This window comes from Panthera pardus, unplaced genomic scaffold (assembly GCF_024362965.1).
Source record: "Panthera pardus isolate Hobbes unplaced genomic scaffold, ASM2436296v1 HiC_scaffold_16, whole genome shotgun sequence".
NCBI classification, from domain to species: Eukaryota; Metazoa; Chordata; class Mammalia; order Carnivora; family Felidae; genus Panthera; species Panthera pardus.
Genome location: NW_026526721.1, coordinates 13,632,361 through 13,653,666, shown reverse-complemented (window position 1 = coordinate 13,653,666; position 21,306 = coordinate 13,632,361). Strand labels below are relative to the sequence as shown.

General features: G+C 43.2%; 1 protein-coding gene across 9 annotated transcripts in view; it reads right to left on the bottom strand.

Moving 5' to 3' along the window:
* TIAM1 (TIAM Rac1 associated GEF 1) overlaps positions 1 to 21,306 on the bottom strand; it is a 391,533-nt gene that overhangs the window by 87,404 nt on the left and 282,823 nt on the right. For all 9 annotated transcript variants that reach the window (XM_053903151.1, XM_053903146.1, XM_053903144.1 and 6 more), the window contains 3 exons: positions 8,386 to 8,610; positions 6,348 to 6,533; positions 582 to 728 (listed from right to left, as the gene is read on the bottom strand). In XM_053903151.1, the coding sequence (XP_053759126.1) occupies positions 582 to 728; positions 6,348 to 6,533; positions 8,386 to 8,610 (558 nt within the window). The remainder of the gene's footprint in view (positions 1 to 581; positions 729 to 6,347; positions 6,534 to 8,385; positions 8,611 to 21,306) is intronic.

Sequence of the window (21,306 nt, the reverse complement as noted above, 5' to 3'; positions counted from 1 at the left end):
GACTGACCCTGTGGTACACCTCTCGGTGATGCCATTCGTGAGGTCCCGAGATCCCCTTCGAGCCCCAGCATCTGGGTAGAAGGGCATCATGGCAGTGGTGAGGACTCTCAGACTCCTGATTTCTCATACTGGAAGACAAGGGAACTCCCCATTTCATGTCAACCCCAAAAAGCTAATGGCAGAGGAACAATCTGACCTCCCTGGAGGCCACCTTTGATCCAGCGCCAGAAGCAGCTTAAAAAGCCCTGTGCTCAGGTGCCCACTTGGCTTCATCAACAAGCCCCGCTTTTTTCCGAAGACTCAGGATGAATTGTGCACTTTCAGGAGGTCTGTAATTAGCCAGGGTTTGCAAAGGATGCAGGTGGGAGACTGGAGCTTGGTGATAGACTAATAGCAGAGTTCAAAGTCATGAGTATACATTAGCTATTAAAAGCGTCTAGTACAACCAACGTCTTTGTGTCAGTGAGCTGATTCGAAATACCACCCAGTACCAATAAATCACCACACATGCACATGCATCCCAAGTTGAGGTGGCCATGGAAGCAATCTGTGCCTGATCTTTCGCCCACCCTGGAACCCACCTGGTTGATGCTGGGGCGTCCCTGCTTCTTTTTGGAGGTAGTGTCCAGACCCCAAAGGGAAGAAAACCTGCTCCTTCGCTTGCTTGCGGATCTGGACATGGCCTGAGTACGACGTCTCACTCCGGTCTCACCAGTGCGTGCTGCCACCTGAGGTCGTCGAGGAACAGCATCGACAAGAGAAATGCGTCAGGACCGCTCACCTCTTCCTCAAGGTCCCTACTAAGTTACACCCCCAGGGAGCATCCCTCTACTTGCTAGAGGGATGCTGCCCATTCGTGAATTACTTAATAAAGCCAGTTACATCTTCAAATTCATAAAAATTTTAAAAAAGACCAACCATACCTCCATCATGCCAGCCCATCACCAAAGCATTTAATCTGTGACTCCCATATATTGGGACTTTGAGGGCCCTTCATGGAGTCCAAATATAATTGAAAGGTTGGCAAACTCAACCACTGTCTGAAACCATCAGGAAAACAGTAATATATAAAATAACAATAGGATGCATATGTAATGTTTCCAAGAATTCAATGCCCTTCTGGTCACAGGATTGAACTCTAGCAGCAAGTTGAGCTAACCATACGATCTTGAGATTCTCCCTAAATGCTCTAGAGCTGTTTCTGCATTCTAGAAGAATGGTGTCTGAGTGTCGGCAAAAACAGCGAAAACAATACCTCTTGGTTCCTGTGATCCCACATGAAATCTAAGTGTACCAATTCTTCTATTTAGTTTTCTCAGAAGGACACAATTTCCTTCGTAGGGAAGTGATGGTTGTCCCCCTATATCATTCTCCCTCTAGCTCAGTCAGAGAAACCCCCACACGTAGCTGAGCACATGACTACCCAACGCTGACTTATTTTCCTTTGTAGCAGGACATGGGCCTGTGACTAACTTCCAGTCAACGGGAGCTAAGCAGAAGGGCTATTTGTCATCTCCAGGAACCGTCCTTAAGAGGAGGGAGGGATCTCCATTATCTTTCACTTCTCTCCTTCCTGACAAAGGAAGGTCCGTGGGTTAACTCTTCTAGGACATTCAGACAGAACCCTTTTCACGGTTTTTAGAACAAGAAGATGGATGGGACCCGAGTCCGGGAAAATGGTGAAGCCACCTTATTAGCCTTACATGTCCCATGTTTAGATAAAAGGGAATAAAAGTTCTATTTTATTTAAAAAAAAAAAAAAAAAAAAAGCAGTGGGGAGCAGGAGCTACACTCTGTTGAGATATTTGCAAGATGCCAACAGCCCAGACAAATATTTCAGAGAGGAACACCCCAAGTTCAAATCTGCTTCTATACAAACTGCTCAAGTAGACACTGAATCTCTGTGAGGATCCCACAAAGTCCTTCCCAGGCCAACATTCGTGCTTGCAGTGTATCCATAGGTTAAAAGCAAAGTCCCAGGAACTTGAGGGAACTTCTGCCAGGAAATCTCAATAGGCCACCCACAGGCTCTCCTTTCAAATAAGGGAGTGCCAGGAGGTACAGCGAGTCAGACTTGAAATGAAACCTCCCCACCCGTCCTTTGTTGCTGGAGATGAGTCTTGGAACCTACTTGTCACAGATTCCCACACGGGCAACTCCCAGTGTGGTGGGTGCCAACTGGCATCAGACTGGGGGATGAAACCCCGTTGGGGAACAAGAGGGGCCCCCCAGCTGTCAGCACATTGGTTAGAAGGCATGCCTCTCTGGGGTTTTCAGCACTGACAGGGTAAATACCCTGGACGCTCCATGAGTAGACTGGCAAAGACACTAAAAACAGGAATCAGAACAGCTTCCCTGCAAAGGTATTAGAGGGGGAAGATTTTGGTCCCAAATGAAGATAGGAAGAGGAGGAAGCGGTCTTATATTTTCCGAGCTTGAGGCATGTAAAAACGCAGCATCCAACACCACGTTAGAGAAAGAGGTCTAGACTAAGATTGTGCTCAAGGGGATGAGGGGGACAAAATCACAGACCAAAAGACACGTGTTTACTTTAAATAGATACACATTTTCTCTTCCCTATTTTCATCACTTTCTGAGTCAAAGGTAAACAAAAGCTGCAAAAGGAATAAATTATAATGTGCTGACATACATGCACACATGACGATTTCAGTATCAGATAAGCTTATCATCACAAAATGAGGCTAGGAACCACTAAATAAGTGGTGTGAAAGTTAAAAGTCTGAGAGGAAACAAAAATGCCTATTCGGTCTCATATTTGTGTATCTACTTATAAATAGATAAATCTATCTGTAGATACACAGACACATACAGGCAGTCATATACAAATATATGGCTGTTGTATCACTGTTTATATATATATATATAATATATATATGTATTATATATATATTATATATATATAATATATATATGTATTATATATATGTATAATATATATGTATAATATTATACATATATATGTATTATTACCTTGTTCACTTCCTTCATAGCATACATCAATACCTGCACCTACCCTGTCTATTTAACTGCTTACTGATTTATTATGCATCTCCCCCCATAAGAATCTCCAATAGGAAAAGAACTCTGAGTTGTTTGCTGCTATAACCCTAATCATAAGAAGAATAAATGACATATGCCAGGCCTCACATGTATTTGCTGATTCAATGAATAAAATACATAAACCAACATCACAAAGCAAAAGCAGAGGGAAGCCTGGGTGGCTCAACTGGTTAAGTGGCCGACTTTGGCTCAGGTCATGGTTTTGTGTTTCATGAGTTCGAGCCCCACGTTAGACTCAATGCTAACGGCTAGGAGCCTGGAACCCGCTTTGGATTCTGTATCTCCCCCTCCCTCCCCCTCCCTCCCCCTCCCCTGCTCCTGCTCTGTCTCAGTCTCTCTCTCTCTCTCAAAAATAAGTAAACATAAAAAAAAAAAAAAAAAGCAAAAGCAGAGATCCTACATATAACATGGTCACAACAGTAATTCTTTACAATTTTAGAAAGACAGAGTCCAGCAGAGAAACTTACACAACGTAAATGTTCTCAGTTACCGGCTGACCAGTTGGTTGAGTCTGTTTAACAAATGGGCCCTTCACTAGGGGTTCTCACAGTAACTATGCTGCACTGCTGGGGGCCCTGTAAACTGCAAAAGTAACTGCTACCCCCAACACAATAATGACTCAAAATAAGCAAAGGGATTTAGAGGGGGGGAAAAAAAAGCTGGCAAAAGAACTAGCAGACAAGAGCTCAAGAGTTTCTCAATGATCTTTGCCCAGACAATGCCTCCCTTTGTGGCCAGAACCTGATTACTCTATCATTCTGCTCATCTGTGCAAACAAGAACAATGATAACCTTCTTTCAAAGAGTACAGCGGGGACCCTTCAGTTAATTACTGCAAATCACTGAGCATTATGGGAAGCCCTCCTGGTGAATGGGGCTTAAATTGTAGCCCAAATCTCCCCGCCCACCCCCAGCCCGCCTGCCCTCACACCTCCTCCTCCCTTGCCCCTCACTTAAAAGAAGAAAAAAAATAAGTCTGGACAAAGGCTAAATTGAAACATGTTTCAATGGGGGGTTGGGGGGGGGGGGGACCTCTCTGGGGTCAAATGACAACGAGTAGAGGAAAAAATAAGTATCTAATAAATCAGACTGTAAAATTCCCTTCCTGGGATCTCCTGCAGGAACTGGAACAAACAGGGGCAGACACCTAACCGGCCTGCTGAACTTGTTCTGTGTGAAGTGAAACCCCTCGTGGAAAAGAGAAGTTTGTGAGGACACACAGGCATATAGACACCCAGACTCACACTGCAGCTGAGGACGGTGGGGGATAAGGAAAAGGAAGCTGCACATAAGGACTTAAATATGCTTCTTAAGGGGCGCCTGGGTGGCTCAGTCGGTTAAGAGTCCGACCTTGGCTCAGGTCATGATCTCACAGTCCGTGAGTTCGAGCCCCGTGTCGGGCTCTCTCTGCAGTCAGTGCAGAGCCCTCTTTGGATCCTGTCTCCCTCTCTCTCGGCACCTGCCCTGCTTGCCCTGTCTCTCTCAAAAATAAATAAACCTAAATAAATAAATAAATATTCTTCTTTAAAGTCACTGACCAAAATGCCTAAATTACTAACCCTCCCATCCCTATCTTCAGCTGGCCAGATTTTAACAGTCTGCCCATCCAAATAAAAGTACACACAAATCACAGATATTGAGATAGAGGCAATTAGAAGGTCTGAAGATAAGTTATGGAAGGATAATAATAAAGTTAGCTCCAATGGCTTTGAAGAAAATTAAGGCAAAGAAGTTTTAGATAGATAGCAAACTTATTCTCTCCCAAATCTATCAGGCCCAGTAACAGGAAAAAGTCATTTGGATGCTTGGGGTTTAGAATTAATACGGACTCTGCATCATTGGAGGCATGAGCTCTCTTACAAAAATGCCATTTCAATCTACAACATTCTTACCATGCAGTAGACAAGAATTTTTATTATTTATTTATTTATTTATTTATTTATTGCAGAATACACAAACTGAGATTTGGTCAAGTTACAAATTGGTGTCTGGGTCTCAGAGAAACAGTCCTAGAGCCTCAAACTGAAAAACATTTGGAAGACTTATTCATCACAGCACACTGACCCATTACTAAGGAAAAAAAAAAGCACTTAACAGCCATATGAAGAGGTGGGAGACCAAGAAAAACCAAGGGAGACCAAGAAAGACCAAGAGCTGAGTCGTAATTAGCAGAACAAATCAGGATGGCAGTTTTAATAAGTCCAGAAATTGGTTTAAGACTTCTTTAAAAATGTAAATCTACCCCTAATTATCTGAATGATGACGCTAATCTATTTATAAAGAATACAAACGCCTTTGACTGAATTGCAGCTCTGAATTCAATTGAAGGGTACAGCTGACGAGGGGAGGCAAGCCAAGCCCAGCAGAGCTAAGGTTTTCCAAAGCAGTTTCTGGAACCTGAGACTTAACATTTAATTCCACAGCAAATGTGCTAAGGTGCAGTACATTTTAAGTGGGTGTTGACTTGGATGGGCTGAAACCATGTTACTCGCAATAGCAATTTTTGAGAAGAAAGGAGCCAAACGTACATAAAGCTGTTCGCAATTTAGCAAGTACATAAAATTACAGATTGCAAACACACAACACAACGATGCAATCTGCCGTTCCGGAGGTCAGATGCAAATTCTCCTTCCCAAGCAAATACATATGTTGGGCTGGAAAATCATGGAAGATCTTTACTTTCCTCAAATGCAGCAGGTACATTTATGACTGTAAAGAACTGATTTCTGAAATTACAGTATTTAAAAATAAAATGAAAGGAAGATCACCAAAGAGATCTGTGTTCAATATATGGGGTGTGTGTGTGTGTGTGTGTGTGTGTGTGAGAAAGAGAGAGAGAGAGAGAGAAAGAGAGAGAGAGAGAGAGAGAGAGAGAGAGAGAGAGAGAGAGAAAATGCATTTCCGTATGAGAGAGCTCTCCGCTTAACATTTCCATAAGGTTAATATAAAAAAAAAACTGTATTTGGATTAAAACCAGAACACTGCCTAAAGAGGACATCAGTTACGAACAAACACTACATGCAGAGATCTCTTAAGATAATACCTTTCCTATTTTCTTTGCACAATAATTTAGGCCCCATCAAGAGAGGCTTAAGGAATACGTTTCAGAACAGACTCAAATGAAGATCTGTACCCACCGCAGAGGACATGTCAGAAATCCACACCCAGCAGTGAACTAGAAAAACACTTCAGCGGCTCCTGTCAAGTCCTGCTCAGGATTAATAGTAAAGAGAAATATTTCTTAAAAACACACCGGCTTCGACTCACCAGGGCATGGAAGGATGATACAGAGAAGATTCCAAGGCGGCCCATTGCCACTTTCGTTGGTCGGCTTGCAAAAGCAAGTAGCCTTTTGGGGTTTGGCAGTTCCCCACCTTGGAGGCTAGCTAAGTAACAGCGGTAACGAAATAGGTCCATTTGGAACTGCTCGAGATTCTGCTCCCAAACGAAGATCTACGGTGGCGAAAATTTGGAAAAAGGAAAGGCGAGGAAAAGGAAAAACAAGTGTTAACAGCTTCATCCCACACAAATGTTACAAAACCACACGTTGTCAAGGTATTGATTTTAATCCTAAGGGGTAAACCACAGGTACCCCGAATTTCTTAGGGAACAGCATCTCAAGTATCACTGTTTTCATAGCTTACACCTTTTTTTCACAAAGACCCACAGTCATAAATTCGGTCTGGTAAACAGAAAGTATATGTTAGCTGCTCTGTGTCCTCTGGTTACAATGTCATGTTTCTGGGCTTTCTAGGCCATCAGCTCCAAGCTCTGGGCCACAAACCCAAGGGAAGTAAAATCTGCAGGGTTTTTACCACTGGAGAATTATAGGACTTACCAGGAGATGACCTTTCATAGGAAGACAAAGAGAAAAAGAAAAGGGAGGTGAATTAAAGATCAGAGCCCAACAGCTTTTGGGAACAGGGGAGTGGCACATGGTCCACGGTGGGAGGCAGAAAACACTAGAAGGTGAAGACCCAGGCTCTGGAATAAATTTCCAACCACAGAGTGCGTCCAAGATATTTCCTCGCTTTTCAGAGTGGCAAAACGATACCTACTTCCTAAGACTGAAGTGATATTTAGATGAGATAATGCAAGAATAAGCTTGGCACAGGATCTGGTACATAGCCAAGGCTCAGTGATGTTAGCGATGACGTGGACAGTGGTTAATGGCCGATGTCTACTTTTTACTGTGACTTATGCATGTTCGCAGCACTGTTCACAACGGCCAAAAAGTGGAAACAGCCAACGTGGCCCATCAACGGACAAACGGATAAGCAAACTGTGGTGAGTGTGGGCAATGAATCATAGCCGTAAAAGGGAATGAAGAACTGACTGATGTACACTACGATGTGGGTCCATCCCAAAGCGTGACGTGAAGTGAAGGAATTCAGACGCAAAAGGTCACATGTTGTGACCACTTGTACAAGAACATCCGAAATTGGGGAATCCGTAGAGGCAGCATGCCAGGAGCACAGGGGAGCAATTTAACAGGTATGGAGTTTCCTTCTGGGGTGAATGACAACGTCTGGGAACTAGACACAGGTTGTGGCTGCTCAATACTGTGGACGTATGGACATGCAAGTAGACTGTACACCTTAACATGGTTAATCGCATGCTACGTGAATTTTGCCTCAATGAAAACAAAGACAGCGCCAGGTAACAGAGGGAGAGAAACCACGGGAAACCAGCTGCTGGCCCACGCCATCCACTGTTCCATTCCTGAAACTCACTGATTCCCACGATGATTTCCTAACCATTAAGACAAAGTTTCAAAGCACGACTAGATGGCTCATCGCGGACTTTGAAACAATTGAGTAGAAGGCACAACCTTCCTGTTACCTCGTGACGGCTTTCTTTTCTTAGCATGAAATATACTTACTTATGATCCTATTCTGCAGCTACCCACACGCTTTTTCAAACACACTCCACCTTGCCGAAATTGCCTAAATTTGCATCTCCCCACAGCGGAGCTCACCCGTGAACCGGACAAGGTGGGGAAGGAAAACCAGCAGACGTGGCGATGACAGAGATGCCCCAGAATAGCACAGCAGTGGTGGTGGGAGCGGGGGCAGGCTCCTCTATTAGATTTCTGTCTCCCGTTCGATGTAATATTGTTCCCTTCAGCTCGTAACAATCGGCTGCGAACGACGGGTGAGGAACGCTGACAGTCACAATAAAGAATTCAGCAGCCCGGATGACAGGCTGACAAGATAAGCGATGATGCTCCGTGATGCCAAGACGTGGAGGCACTTAAAAGACCCATAACGATCCCGCCCAAGTCGAAACACGGAAGGACGATTACCTGATCTAATATAGTCTTCTTCTTCTTCGAATCGGTGACTGAAGACAGCTGCATTTCGCCCATTTTCTTCATCTTCTCATCCATATCAATCTTCTGTTCCAGTTTTTTGATCTCGGACTTCAGGAGCCGGAGCGTGTCCTCTTTGTGGTGATGTCTCGCCACGGCAGCCGCGCAGGCAGAGTGGATGGCGGTGATCCAGTTTTCCAGCTCCGTCTGGCTGGTGGTCTGTAAGGGGGAGTGGGGGGGAGGGGGCAAGAAGAAACAGCCGCCTCTTAGGTTATCGGCAGTGGACCAGGGGCGTTTTGAGAGAAGCAATGGCACGGAGTCAAGGTGACGGGTCTGGACACCTCATGAGTAAGGCTAACCTTCCTGACCTCCTCCTGCAGACAGTACATAAGCCAGTCTTGGGCCAGACGCTGCACCTACCCCCAGCCCCCAACAGCTGTCTGGAAGGAGGCCTCCTCCGTGTCTGCTCACTCTGTGTACTCCCTGAACTCACTCGTTGTGATGGAATGAACGTGTGCGTCTCCCCCAAATGCAAAGGTTGAAATTCTCACCCCCAGAGTGGTGTTAGAGGACGAGGCCTCGGGGAGAGGATTAGGTCAGGAGGGCGGGGTCTTCATGCAGGGGATTAGTGCTCTTATAAAAAGGCCAGAGAGGGGTGCCTGGGTGGCTCAGTCGGTTAAGCATCCGACTTCAGCTCAGGTCATGATCTCACGGTCCGTGAGTTCGAGCCCCGCGTCGGGCTCTGTGCTGACAGCTCAGAGCCTGGAGCCTGCTTGGGATTCTGTGTCTCCCCCTCTCTCTCTGCCCCTTCACCACTCATGCTGTGTCTCTCTCTGTTTCAAAAATAAATAAACATTAAAAAAAAAATTAAAAAAAAAAAAAAAAAAAAAAGGCCAGAGAGCTAACTAGTCCCCTTCTGCCGAGTGAGGACCCAGCGAGAAGACAGCGTTTACGAATCAGGGAGCCGGCCTGCCCCTCCCATGCTGCCACCCTGAACTTGGACTTCCAGCCTCCAGAATGTGAGAAATAAACGTCTGTCATTTATAAGCCACCTGTTTATTTATTTATCCGTTTGTTATAGCAGTCCAAATTAAGACGCCTGTATATGTGATAATCCTACACAGAGAGCTTAGTTTCTAGTTAACAGGGTTGCTACGAAGAAAAGGTCAGTTTCCAGAGAGGGATGTGTGGTTCCAAAGTGGTAATGAGGCCAAGGGATGTTACTGGCCAAGGAAGGCACAACAGCCCTGCCCCCAGTGAACTGCTGTGACCCAAATCCCAAGGCCCTATGCCAGAGTCAAGCAGCAATGACACAACTAGGGTTGTGGAAGAAGTTCAAGGCAGCCAGACCAGTATTATGTTTGGAGACACACGGGAGTACCCAGGAAGAGGGGCCACCTGGCAGTGAAGAATGGCCAGGTCACTTTAAAGAAAATGGTAACCCCCAAAAACACACAAGCAACCTCCAAGTGACTCGAGGTGCTCTGAAAGGCAAAAGTCAAAACACAGCTTGGGGGAGACAGTTCATCTGCAGAAACACACGATCGCTGAGACTTTAGGAACCCAGTCAATTGAGTATTTATAAGTAAGGACACGCTAGAATGTTCCGGGTATCCCCTTAAGCCCAGAGAGGTTTAACAAACACTCAGAAATTAGATCACTGAAGAAAAGGTCTATTCAGCCACTTCAATACTAAAGTAACAGCCAACATCATTTTCACACACAAAACACTCATTTTTTTCCTCTCTCTCTGATGCGTCTTCTTAGTTTCCAAACTCATCTGAGCGAAAGTCTGCAAACAAAATTCCACCAGCAGGTCCCCATCTGCCTATTACTCTGTACCGACAACCAAAGACCACCCCAGGTGTCTACATTATTTCTGAATTCCATCAGTTTTGTATTCCACAAAGAAAATGACAACAAATGTTACAAATGGCATCAGCAATAGAGCCCCGACACACTGGACAAATGTAAACAATGTGGCCGTTGTTACATTTATAACAAAACATGTGCCTCTGTCTAAAGAAGATTTCCATAAGCTAGACATCCTCATGAAAAAACAGCAGAGGGAAGCAAATGGAATCATTTTGTGAAAACTGAGTGGGAGAAGAGGAGATAGCAACACTGGAAATCAGAGGTAAATACTTCTTGGCGGGGGTGGGGAGGGTGCCCATGTCTGTATAGGAGACTCATTTTTAAGGCTTAAATAACTTTGCTTCAAATTTTTAATGTGTATCTCCTCTTAGAAAGTCACTGTCTTACATTTTATCTTGGTAGATCACTCTAAAGTAACTCAAGAGGGGCGCCTGGGTGGCTCAGTCGGTTGAGCGTCCGACTTTGGCTCAGGTCATGATCTCGCAGTCCGTGAGTTCGAGCTCCACGTCGGGCTCTGTGCTGACCGCTCAGAGCCTGGAGCCTGTTTCGGATTCTGTGTCTCCCTCTGTCTCTGACCCTCCCCCACTCATGCTCTGTCTCAGAAATAAACATTAAAAAAATTTTTTTTAATAAATAAATAAAAAATAAAGTAACTCAAGAAAAATTCAGAGTTCCGGGTCCTCCCACATAAGATAAATGCCCCACGCTTGCTCCTGCCTAGTACAAGGTACAGCGTTTGACCTCAGAGTCTCTCTGTGCCACAGCATCAGTACGTTTCTTTACTAAAAAGTGGAGTTATTTTTTCTCTTTCTTTTTTTTTAAATGTATTTATTAGGGAAGGTATCAGCTCAGATGGAAAAAGAATCTCGTAAGAATTCTTTCCTAAAAGGAAAGCTTCCAGGAAGAAAATACCAAGTGATGGCAAAGATACGGAGCAACCAGAATTACGACGCATGCTGGCTGCTGGCTGGAGAAGTAACTGGTCTACGTGCTTCGGAAAGCTCTTTGAAGCTACCTAAAAAAAGGTGAATATATGCATGCCTTGCGACCCCAAAAATGCACTCCTGGGTACATGCTCAACAAAAATGCATTCATATGCTCACCAGAACATAGGTGCCAAAATGTTTATAGCAGCATAATTTGCAGTGGGCCAAACTGGAAACTATCCAAACACCCGTCAACAGCAGAATGGAGAAATGAGTGTGGTATAATCGCACAATGAAATACCATACAGCAATGAGAATGAAAGACTACAACCTGAATAAATTTCACACACTGAGGACAAGAAGCCCGACGTGCAAGAATATAGACTAGGATTCTACTTATATAAAGTACAAAAATGGGCAAAAGCAATGCGAGAAGTCAGAAGAGTAGCTCTTTGGTAGGTGTCGGGGGGAGGGTGGAGAGCAAATGGAAGAACCCACAAGCCAGGGGGGGCGGGGGGCTCTGTGGTGCCGGCCAAGTTCAGCTTCTTGGTCCGGGTGCTGGTTATGTGCATATATGACGTGGGTGTACGAGCTAATCAAACACCATCAAAAGGTGTACTTTTCTGTGTAGATATTCTACTTTAAGAGAAAGTATTTTTAAAAAAAAACACTAAGATATATTACCCTAGATTTACATCTAATTTCTCTGTAGCTATCCCCCAAAATAATATATTTCAGATTCCATTTTTCTTTAAAGGTGTCCACTATAATTTTGCAATGGAAGTCCCAAACAGTGTGACCCTTTCGCGGGGCTACGTCTCTGTCGTCCACGGTGTCAGGCAGTATCTGATAAAAATAGCTTGAGCTGAAACATGCTTTCTCCTTGGTACATGCAGCTCAGTGGAAACAAGGAGCTTTTATAGACTTTAGGAAAGATGGTGTTTTCACCTATTACAAAGGGACACTGTTGGGAGCGTTTCAGATGCAATCCGTGCAGAGGCGGCATGTGCTACTGAGGAGGAGAGACCGTGTCTCCTGTAAAAATACCAGGTATGTGGATGCTTAGAGCGAGGTCAGCATCCACCCACCCCTGCCACCGCCAGCTGCCCCTCGCCCACCTCTGCCTCCATTAGAACCCTCCACTCCCAAACTCCTCCCGCCCCAAGGCACAAAGAAAAGGAAATCCCTACAAGTCTGACATAAGATGTGAAGAATTGATGGAAAGAGCTGAAATTCCCTGATACAGGCTCTGCTTTTTAAGTTACAAACTTAAATTTTATTTTTTTTTAATTTTTTTTTAACGTTTATTTATTTTTGAGACAGAGAGAGACAGAGCATGAACGGGGGAGAGTCAGAGAGAGAGGGAGACACAGAATCTGAAACAGGCTCCAGGCTCTGAGCGGGCAGCCCAGAGCCCGACGCGGGGCTCAAACTCACGGACCGTGAGATCATGACCTGAGCCAAAGTCGGACGCCCAACCGACTGAGCCACCCAGGCGCCCCACAAACTTAAATTTTAAAACAAAAATATGCCTCTAGAAGGGGCCCAGGGCAATTTTATGAATGGAGAAACCAAAGCTCAGAAGAATGAGGGATAACACAGTAATTTATTATAAACCTTGATCTCTACCAATTTTGTGCTCAAAAAAACATTTTATTAAATATGCTACACTGCCCCTGAACCCCTAGTTCTCAGCAATTACCCCAAAGCCTGGGCTTTACAGTGTCATTAGTGCTATACCTGTAATATTTGGAGCCCCTCCTAAGGATGTAGGGGGATAGAACTCTCCTGCTCCCTTTAAAGTTCGGTGTGGCCATGTCACTTGGTTTTGTTTTTTTTTTTTGTTTTTTGTTTTTTTGGCCAATGCATTTGAGGAGAAGCGGCGTGTGTCATTACAAAACAAAAGCCTGATGTGCCCCCATTCTTGTCCCTTGGCTTACAGTCATGGAAGCATGTGTCAAGATGAAGCGTCTGTCAGCCTGGGTCCCTGAAAGTCCAGGACAAATACAGCTTCATAGCCAATGCCCATCAGACAATGAAGAGGTGTGGTAAGCCATGGGGGTATGAGGGTTGCTCCTTTCTAGAGCATAACCTAACCACCGTGACTGATGATGCACTAGCTATGCTCAAAAACCCTTGTAAAGAAATGTTTTTAGAAGAGTCTATAGAACACACTTTTAACCTCCGAGAAGAGCCATAATCTGATAGGTTTTATAGAACAACAGCCTTTTCCTCTCTTTACTTAATGGAAGCAGGGTCCCAGGCCCCTTCTTCCCTCCACCTTTGAGGGTCTCTGCCAAACTCAGCCAAGGGCAGCACATACTCCAATCTGATGCCTTAGAGTTTATGTTTACACCCCAGTTAAGGAGTGGAAAGAAATCACCTGGCTGGCTCAGTCGGTAGACTGCGTGACTCTTAATCTCAGGGTTGTAAGTTTGAGCCCCACGACAGGTGCAAAGGTTACTTAAAAATAAAATCTTAAAGGGGGTGCCTGGGTGTCGCAGGCGGTTAAGCACTCAATTTCAGCTCAGGTCATGATCTCACAGTTCGTGGGTTCAAGCCCGCATTGGGCTCTGTGCTGACAGCTCAGAGCCTGGAGCCTGCTTCGGATTCTGTGTGTGTGTGTGTGTGTGTGTGTGTGTGTGTGTGTGTGTCTTTCTCTGCCCCTCCCCTGCTTTCTCAAAAATAAAATAAACATTAAAAAAAATGTTTTTAATAAAAAATAAAATAAAATCTTAAAAAAAAAAGAAGTGGAAAGAAAGGAAACTGATACTAGTCAATGAAGCTAAACATCCTTTGAAAGATGTTTATTTACTTTGGGTAGACCAGCTATCCCGAAATTTATTTATTTAAAATAAAGAAAGATGGTGATTGCCAGGGGCCAGGGGAAGGTGGGACTAATGAGCGTTAGCGTTCGGAGTTTCGGGTTTGCGAGACGAGGAGAGTCCTGGAGACGGACAGTGGTGACGGGTGTACAAAGATGCGAACGTACTTAACGCCACTGATCTGTACGTTTAAAAACAGGTAAGACGGTATGTCACGTATACTTTACCACAACTAAAATTTTAAGGAACAGACAAAAGCACCAAACCCCATAACCTAGAGAAGGATACACAGAAAAGTCTGATCACCGCTTCCTGAAAAATTTACCCATCATTCGTTCTAACCATTCGGCATGCCTCAAGCCTCCAAGCTTCTCTGAAACCTGTCGGTGGCTGAAGGCAGTGCCATTAGAGAGAACTTTTGCTCCTGCTGCCCTGTATAAACAACGCAGCAGTCTCGGCCTTTCTCTATCATTAAGCCACATCTATTTCTAAGAAGCGCAATTCACTAAATGAGCTTTCTGAAAGGGCTTGTCCGTTCCCAGGGGCATACACAGAGAGGGTGGGCTAAGTCCACCTGACTGCTGTCAACAGCGAGTTAAGTAGACAAAACTCTGGACAGTTCGTGGCAGTTTATAGGCTTAACAATCCAGAGCTGCTCACAGCAGATCACCAACTTGATAGACTGTTTCCCAGTGTGGACTCCCCAGGATTTAAATTCTGACATGCTAGAGAAAGCTTTTCAGAGCCGCTACCTTTGCATTACCCTGCTGAAGCAGGCAAGTTTAATTAGGGACATCGGGTCTACTAAAGGGCTGTCAGAATCCAGTGGTTAAAAGGGCAGGAAGGAGAGACACCCCCCTCCCTATGGTGGAATCCTCTTGACTTCTTCCACGGTCATCAGCTTCAATTAAACAAACAGCAGCAGACAGGTAGCAAGACGGAATTTTATGATTCTTCCTCTGTCTTCTAGAGATGATATGAAAACTGTATAAAGTTCAGTGAAGGGAATACACAAAGTTCTTGCCAACGGAGGGATATAATCAGAAAAAAGAAATGCATTTTGCCTAAGAGCCTCTTTGAGTGCAGAGTTAAGATGCACTTTATGTATTCATTATGTATTTAAATAGATCTAGCTTCAATTATCCAACCGAATGGAGGGTACTCAGTGATTTCAGATAATCAATGGTTTACGTGAATGGCAGGAAAAGGGAAATTCATTTTAAACGAGAGAAATACTAGGGAATATATGCCAGATCTAGGAAACTAAAATTTCAGATAATTTGAGTTTATAGGAGCACAGGAATAATTGGAAAGTAGATTGAACTTCTTTTTTCCATCTAAAAAGAACAACAACAACAAAAGGGAATAAAGTTATGTGTTTTTAAAAGGTTAGTTGGGAATGAAGTTCCTGTATGAATTCTTGAAAGTCTTTTCTTTCATTATTTCTCTCTTTAACATATTCTAGAATTCTACTTATACAAGGCTTAAGTAAGCTATCACTTTTTAAAATTTCCTTATGTAATCTCTACACCCAAAGTGGGGCTTGAACTCACAACCCTAAGAGCAAGAGTCGCATGCTCTACTGACTAGGCCAGCCAGGTGCCCCAGTAAGCTATTATTTTTAACACGTGTAAAGAGAACAATATGGGGCTTGCCTCATCCACTGGAAAAAGTCATAAACTGGGCACTCTTCCCTCCCTACCTCCCTATTCCCTCACCTCTCTACCCCCTCACCCACCCAAGGTAAATTCTTTGGGGAAGAGAGGCTCCAAACTCTAGGAAGACAGGCACAAAAGGAGGAGGAACCTTTTGCTCCAAACAGGGGAATAAATGGAAGCCTGCCCACTTAAATGGCAAGGGCAGGATGCATCTCTGGCAAAGCTGAGTAGCCCCACAGAAAAGGCCAACAAATACTGTCAAATGGACACCCTCAACAAAAAGGTTTTACCATCTGTTCATGCTATAAAAGCCCCCAGTAGATGGCACAAACAATATCCAACCACTTTTTTGATATTTCACATTTAAATATGATCAGATAATGAAGAATCGCCATTTGATGAAAGCCTCCAGCATGAAAGGCAGAGACTAGAGCACACAGAAGAAAATGCATCATGAAAAAAAGAGAAACAAAGCCTGCAGCCACATTTCCTGAATATTCAGCAACATCCCCAAAGATGGAGACACAAAAGAATCTAAAGCTATAAACAATAAACAAATGCATAGGTTACACTGAAAAAGGGATGATAAGGTAGAAAGGAGGGAGGAAGACAAAGGGAGAAAAGAAGAGAAGGACAGAGGGAGAGGAGAAGAAAGGAAAGAAGGAGGAAGGGTAGGAGGGAAGGAAGGAGAGGGAGAGAGAACAAGAAAGGGAGGGAGGGAGGAAGAGACTGGGAGAAAGGGGAAGGAAGGAAAAGTAGGAGGGAGAAGGGAAGGAGAGAGAAAAGGAAAGGAAGAGAGAGAGGGAAAGCTTTTAGTAATAAAAAAAAAATAACTAAAATTAAAATCTCTTTGAGAAATCATAACCCTCGTGATAGAAAATTATTCTAAAGCTTCAAAAGAGAAAATAAAGCACACACAAATTATTCAGAAATGATAATAAGTGAACAAAGCACATTTTCCAACCAAAATTTCAAATTACTCAAAGATTATTCAAGTAAAAGATAGAATAAAGACATTTTCAAATATGAACCATTTTGTAGGAAATTATTACAGGTTTGTTCGTTAATGAAAATAAAGGAGAAAAAAGGATAACTTGCAATCCAAGATTCTAACTAGGATGGTGAAGGAAAATCCAAGGTAACTATTATGCCTGTGGCCTAGAGGGCAAACAGATTGGAGCAGGACAATAAAGGACCTGGGATAGGTGGTCTCCAGGGAACAAAACAGTACTAAGCAACTAGGTAATAAAGTACAGATGTAGAAAATACTGCTAAGTAAGTGTAAAAGTAAATAAATGGAGCAGAAAAAAAGAGGCAGGCATTAACTACAGGAAAAAAAAAAACCAACAAGTTGTTCAAGAAAGGAAATCAAATGATAGTATACTAATTGGCCCAGCAGCTAATATTATTTATATGGTCATAGCATGGAACACCCTAACAGTATAACAGAGACTATTGATTTAATCCTAAATGTTCATATAACTATACAGGAACATGAAGAAAGGAGAATTCATATATAATATAGCTAAATATTCATCTGTCATCACAGAAAGTAATGTCCAAAGTTAATTTAAAAATACTATAAACATGTTAATGAGAAATGAGGGTAAATGCAAGGGGAAAAAGAATAACTAAACAAAAAAAAACCTAGCTAAAATAATTGAACATAGTTACTTTGGGGGACTAAGGTTGGGGGAAGAGGTTAAAGAAGGATAAGAATTTCACTCTTAATTTTTCTTTTTTTTTTTTAACTTTTTTAACGTTTTATTTATTTTTGAGACAGGGAGAGACAGAGCATGAACAAGGGAGGGTCAGAGAGAGGGAGACACAGAATCTGAAACAGGCTCCAGGCTCTGAGCTGTCAGCACAGCGCCCAACGCGGGGCTCGAACTCATGGACTGCAAGATCATGACCTGAGCCAAAGTCAGCCGCTTAACCGACTGAGCCACCCAGGCACCCCTTAATTTTTCTTTTAAGGTTAATTAAATTCTTTAAAACTACGTGCTCATATTGACTTTATACGAATTTCAAATAATGAGAAAAGGAAGATGAATAGTGTCAGTAATATATTATTTGGATAATACATAATAGTATACAAATCATATACTAAAATCTAGCTCAGCCACAATTATATCCACTGTCCTTTTAACATACGTGAGGAAATGTCTGAACACACTAATAGTAGGGCATGTGCTGTAAACATTTACTGCCCTGTGTATTCATTTTGTACTTCAACATCTATACTCTTCATCAATACTCTCCTAAGAGCTAGGCAAATGGAGCCCCATATTTTGAAAATACCCCTTCTGGTGCCTGAAAAGGACAGGGTCCAGGAGGAACCCTCCACACCCAGTACACTTGCTTCCCTTTGGGGAGTTCAATAAGGTATGTATGCTAAGGAGCTCTTGGACATGAGTCGATGCCTAGTGGTTGTTCCCAATAGCCTATGTGGTATTTCTTTCACTAGACTGCATGAGATGAGCCACCAGAATGGTTTGAAAAGTTGATATGGGGTGAGTCAAATTCTCCATATGGATAAAAAATTTTGCCTGGGGCTCCACACATCTTAGGAGTTCACCCTTCTTCACAACTAATCCATGTCAAAACCAAAGGTAAATATTTCTAAACTTTTTAGAAAACTGGCTAGGGGCAGGGAGAATGATCTACAGTGATGAGAAAACAGGACTTAGCTATAGACTAAGGGAGCATTTAAACCAACAGAAAGAACAAAGACCAAACATCCAGTTTATCTTATCTGCAGAAAGCATGAAGTTAGAGGGAAGACCAAATTAGGATCCAGGATGATTTCGACAAGTTCATTAGAAGGACAGAAACCACAAACATAAAATCTCAAAGAAGTCAATTTAACTTCTGCACTTAGAGTTCTGGAAACATCTATTAAAATAGGATGGTAGAGACCTTGTAAGAGTTGATTCTATGGGTTTGATACACCACAAGCTCAGTATGAGCCAACAGTTAGGTGTGGTTCCTAATAAATTAAGGAACTGACACTAGCATTGTGGAAGAAAATGGGAAGAGCAGGAACCAAACTGCAGGGAGGCTGCACAGGACTGACCTCAAGGGAGACAGGGTGTTGGGTTCCAGAACTATTTACAAGGAGGAGTATCTACCAAGTCCACTTCACGCCTCTTTGTAAAAGATGACTTCCAGAATTTTCCTCAATCTGGCTGGCCTTGTTCAGGACATGTGTGCCAGTGACTTTTGTCAAGTCCACATAGAACCAGATGTGGCACTTCAGGATAACCATCCAGAGCCTAAGAGCCCTAATAAAACTCAAAGCCTTAGCTTCTTCCCAGGGAAGCCACACTCAACTTCTGTAAAGATCCTTATTTAAATACTTTTTTTAACGTTTTTATTTATTTTTGAGACAGAGAGAGATAGAGCATGAACGGGGGAGGGGCAGAGAGAGAGGGAGACACAGAATCAGAAGCAGGCTCCAGGCTCTGAGCCATCAGCCCAGAGCCCGACGCGGGGCTCGAACTCACGAACCGCGAGATCGTGACCTGAGCTGAAGTCAGACGCTTAACCGACTGAGCAACCCAGGCGCCCCAAGATCCTTATTTAACAGAAATAAAAGGAACTAGTCACTTTTTCTTTATTGTTAAAATGCAACTATAACATTTAATGAGCATTTGCTGGGGGCATCTGGGTGGCTCAGTCCATTAGGCATCCAACTCCTGATTTCAGCTCAGGTCATGATCTCGTGGTTTAGGAGTTCGAGCCCAGCACTGCCAGTGCAGAGCCACCTGCTTGGGATTCTCTCCCTCTCTCTCTGCCCCTCCTCCTCTTGTTCTCTCTCTCTCTCTCTCTCTCTCTCTCAAAACAATAATGAGCATTTTAAAAATATTATTTAAAAAATTATTTTAAAAATAATGAGCATCTGCTATCTATAAGACATCTGACTTGGATTATTACACCCAATCCCCAACTCACCATAATGGTGTAAATACTATTCTTTTGTTCACGAGTCTCTTTTTCATACGCATACTATACCCTCACACAAGTGACTTTCTAAATGATATGAAAACTTTCTATAGAAAGGCAGTCCCCCCACGGAGATATTCTCCACACTTCTTTAGATATATCATTGCATATGATTTTCCATCCAGTCAGGAGTCATTCTTACCCGGCCTGCTAATTATGTTCCTAAGACATGTGATGTAGAAATAAAAACCGAATATTAGGATATGTTACCATAAAAGTCATGGAGCTTTTTGGAATTGTATGTAACACCCAGCGGTAATGGACAAAGGAAGGCCCCAAGAGGAAACTGTACTTCGTACGTGGTAGATGCTGGTTCTGCCTTCCAATTGGAGGGAAGTCTCTAAAGCAGTTTCAATGCAGGAACTATAGCCTCCCTTTGCAGACAGCATAGCACCTCTTCTACGCAAGTGGCTCTAATATTCATGCCCATTCCCAACCCCATCCTGCCCATAAAACCCCTTTTTTGCTTTTGCCGGTAGCATGAATCTCCTTACCATGGGCAAATCTGAATAACAGCATCAAATCAGCAGCACACTGGCTCTGTAAACCATGCACAGTGAATTGAGCCCCGGGGCTGGAATAACCTACAAATTATTTCCATAATCGTGGTTGATCTCCCTTGTGTTAACCTCACCCCTTACACACACAGGTTTCTTTCAAACCTAGCCCCTCTAGAGTCATGTGGATTACAACAAGTAGAAGGTAGAAAATGCCCTCATAGGTCCTGAACAGCAGTAATTTCTTCTGAAAAGGTTCATTTTGTGCTCTATCCCACGTAAGTAGCCTAAAAATTTCACCACCACAAGAGGACACAGAGGTTTTCATGAATAGGTCCTATGTTGCCACAAAAGAATTTTATTCAACATGACCTATTGGATATTTAGATTGTACTAGCAATTTTATGGCCAAGACGGTCCTTTCAAGAGGAATTCACATCAGCAGAGTGTAAGTAAAATGAGTATCCTGAAACCAATTAGATTATCACCTAAACTGCGTAGTGAGGCAAGAATGGCTGAAATATTGAAATATTCCCCAGTGAATGGCTTAATTCTAAGAATGAGAAACAGACCCTTTTGACTGTGGTCAGTGATTCCTGCCCATGTTCTTCTTAGGGTAAACAGTAATAGAAATAAGATAAATAGTATGCTTAGACAGTAAAAGATTTTAGAGAAAGAGGGGCTTGGTTTGAAGCCAGCCAACACTCAGTGACTGTGTCACTTGGCGTCTAATTATTAGCCTTTATAAAAGCCTCAGCTTCACCAAATGGGAGACACAATCCACATTAATTGGCTAAAATATGGATATACCATCCAACTCACTGATTGCTGTACGAATTAAATGTGACTTATGATTTTGCTTTCATGTGGAACTGAAAAACAAAAAACAAACGAACAAACAAAAGCAGAAACAGACCCATAAATACCGAGAACAAACTGGTGGTTGCCTGGGGGGTGGAGGAAGGGGAATGGGCAAAACAGGTGAAGGAGATGAAGAGGTATAAACTTCCATTTATAAAATAAATAAGCCATGGAGATGGAAAGTACAGGATAGGAAATACGGCCAATCATACTGCAATGATGCTGTAGGGTGACAGATGGGAACTATGCTGATGGTGACAATCACTGC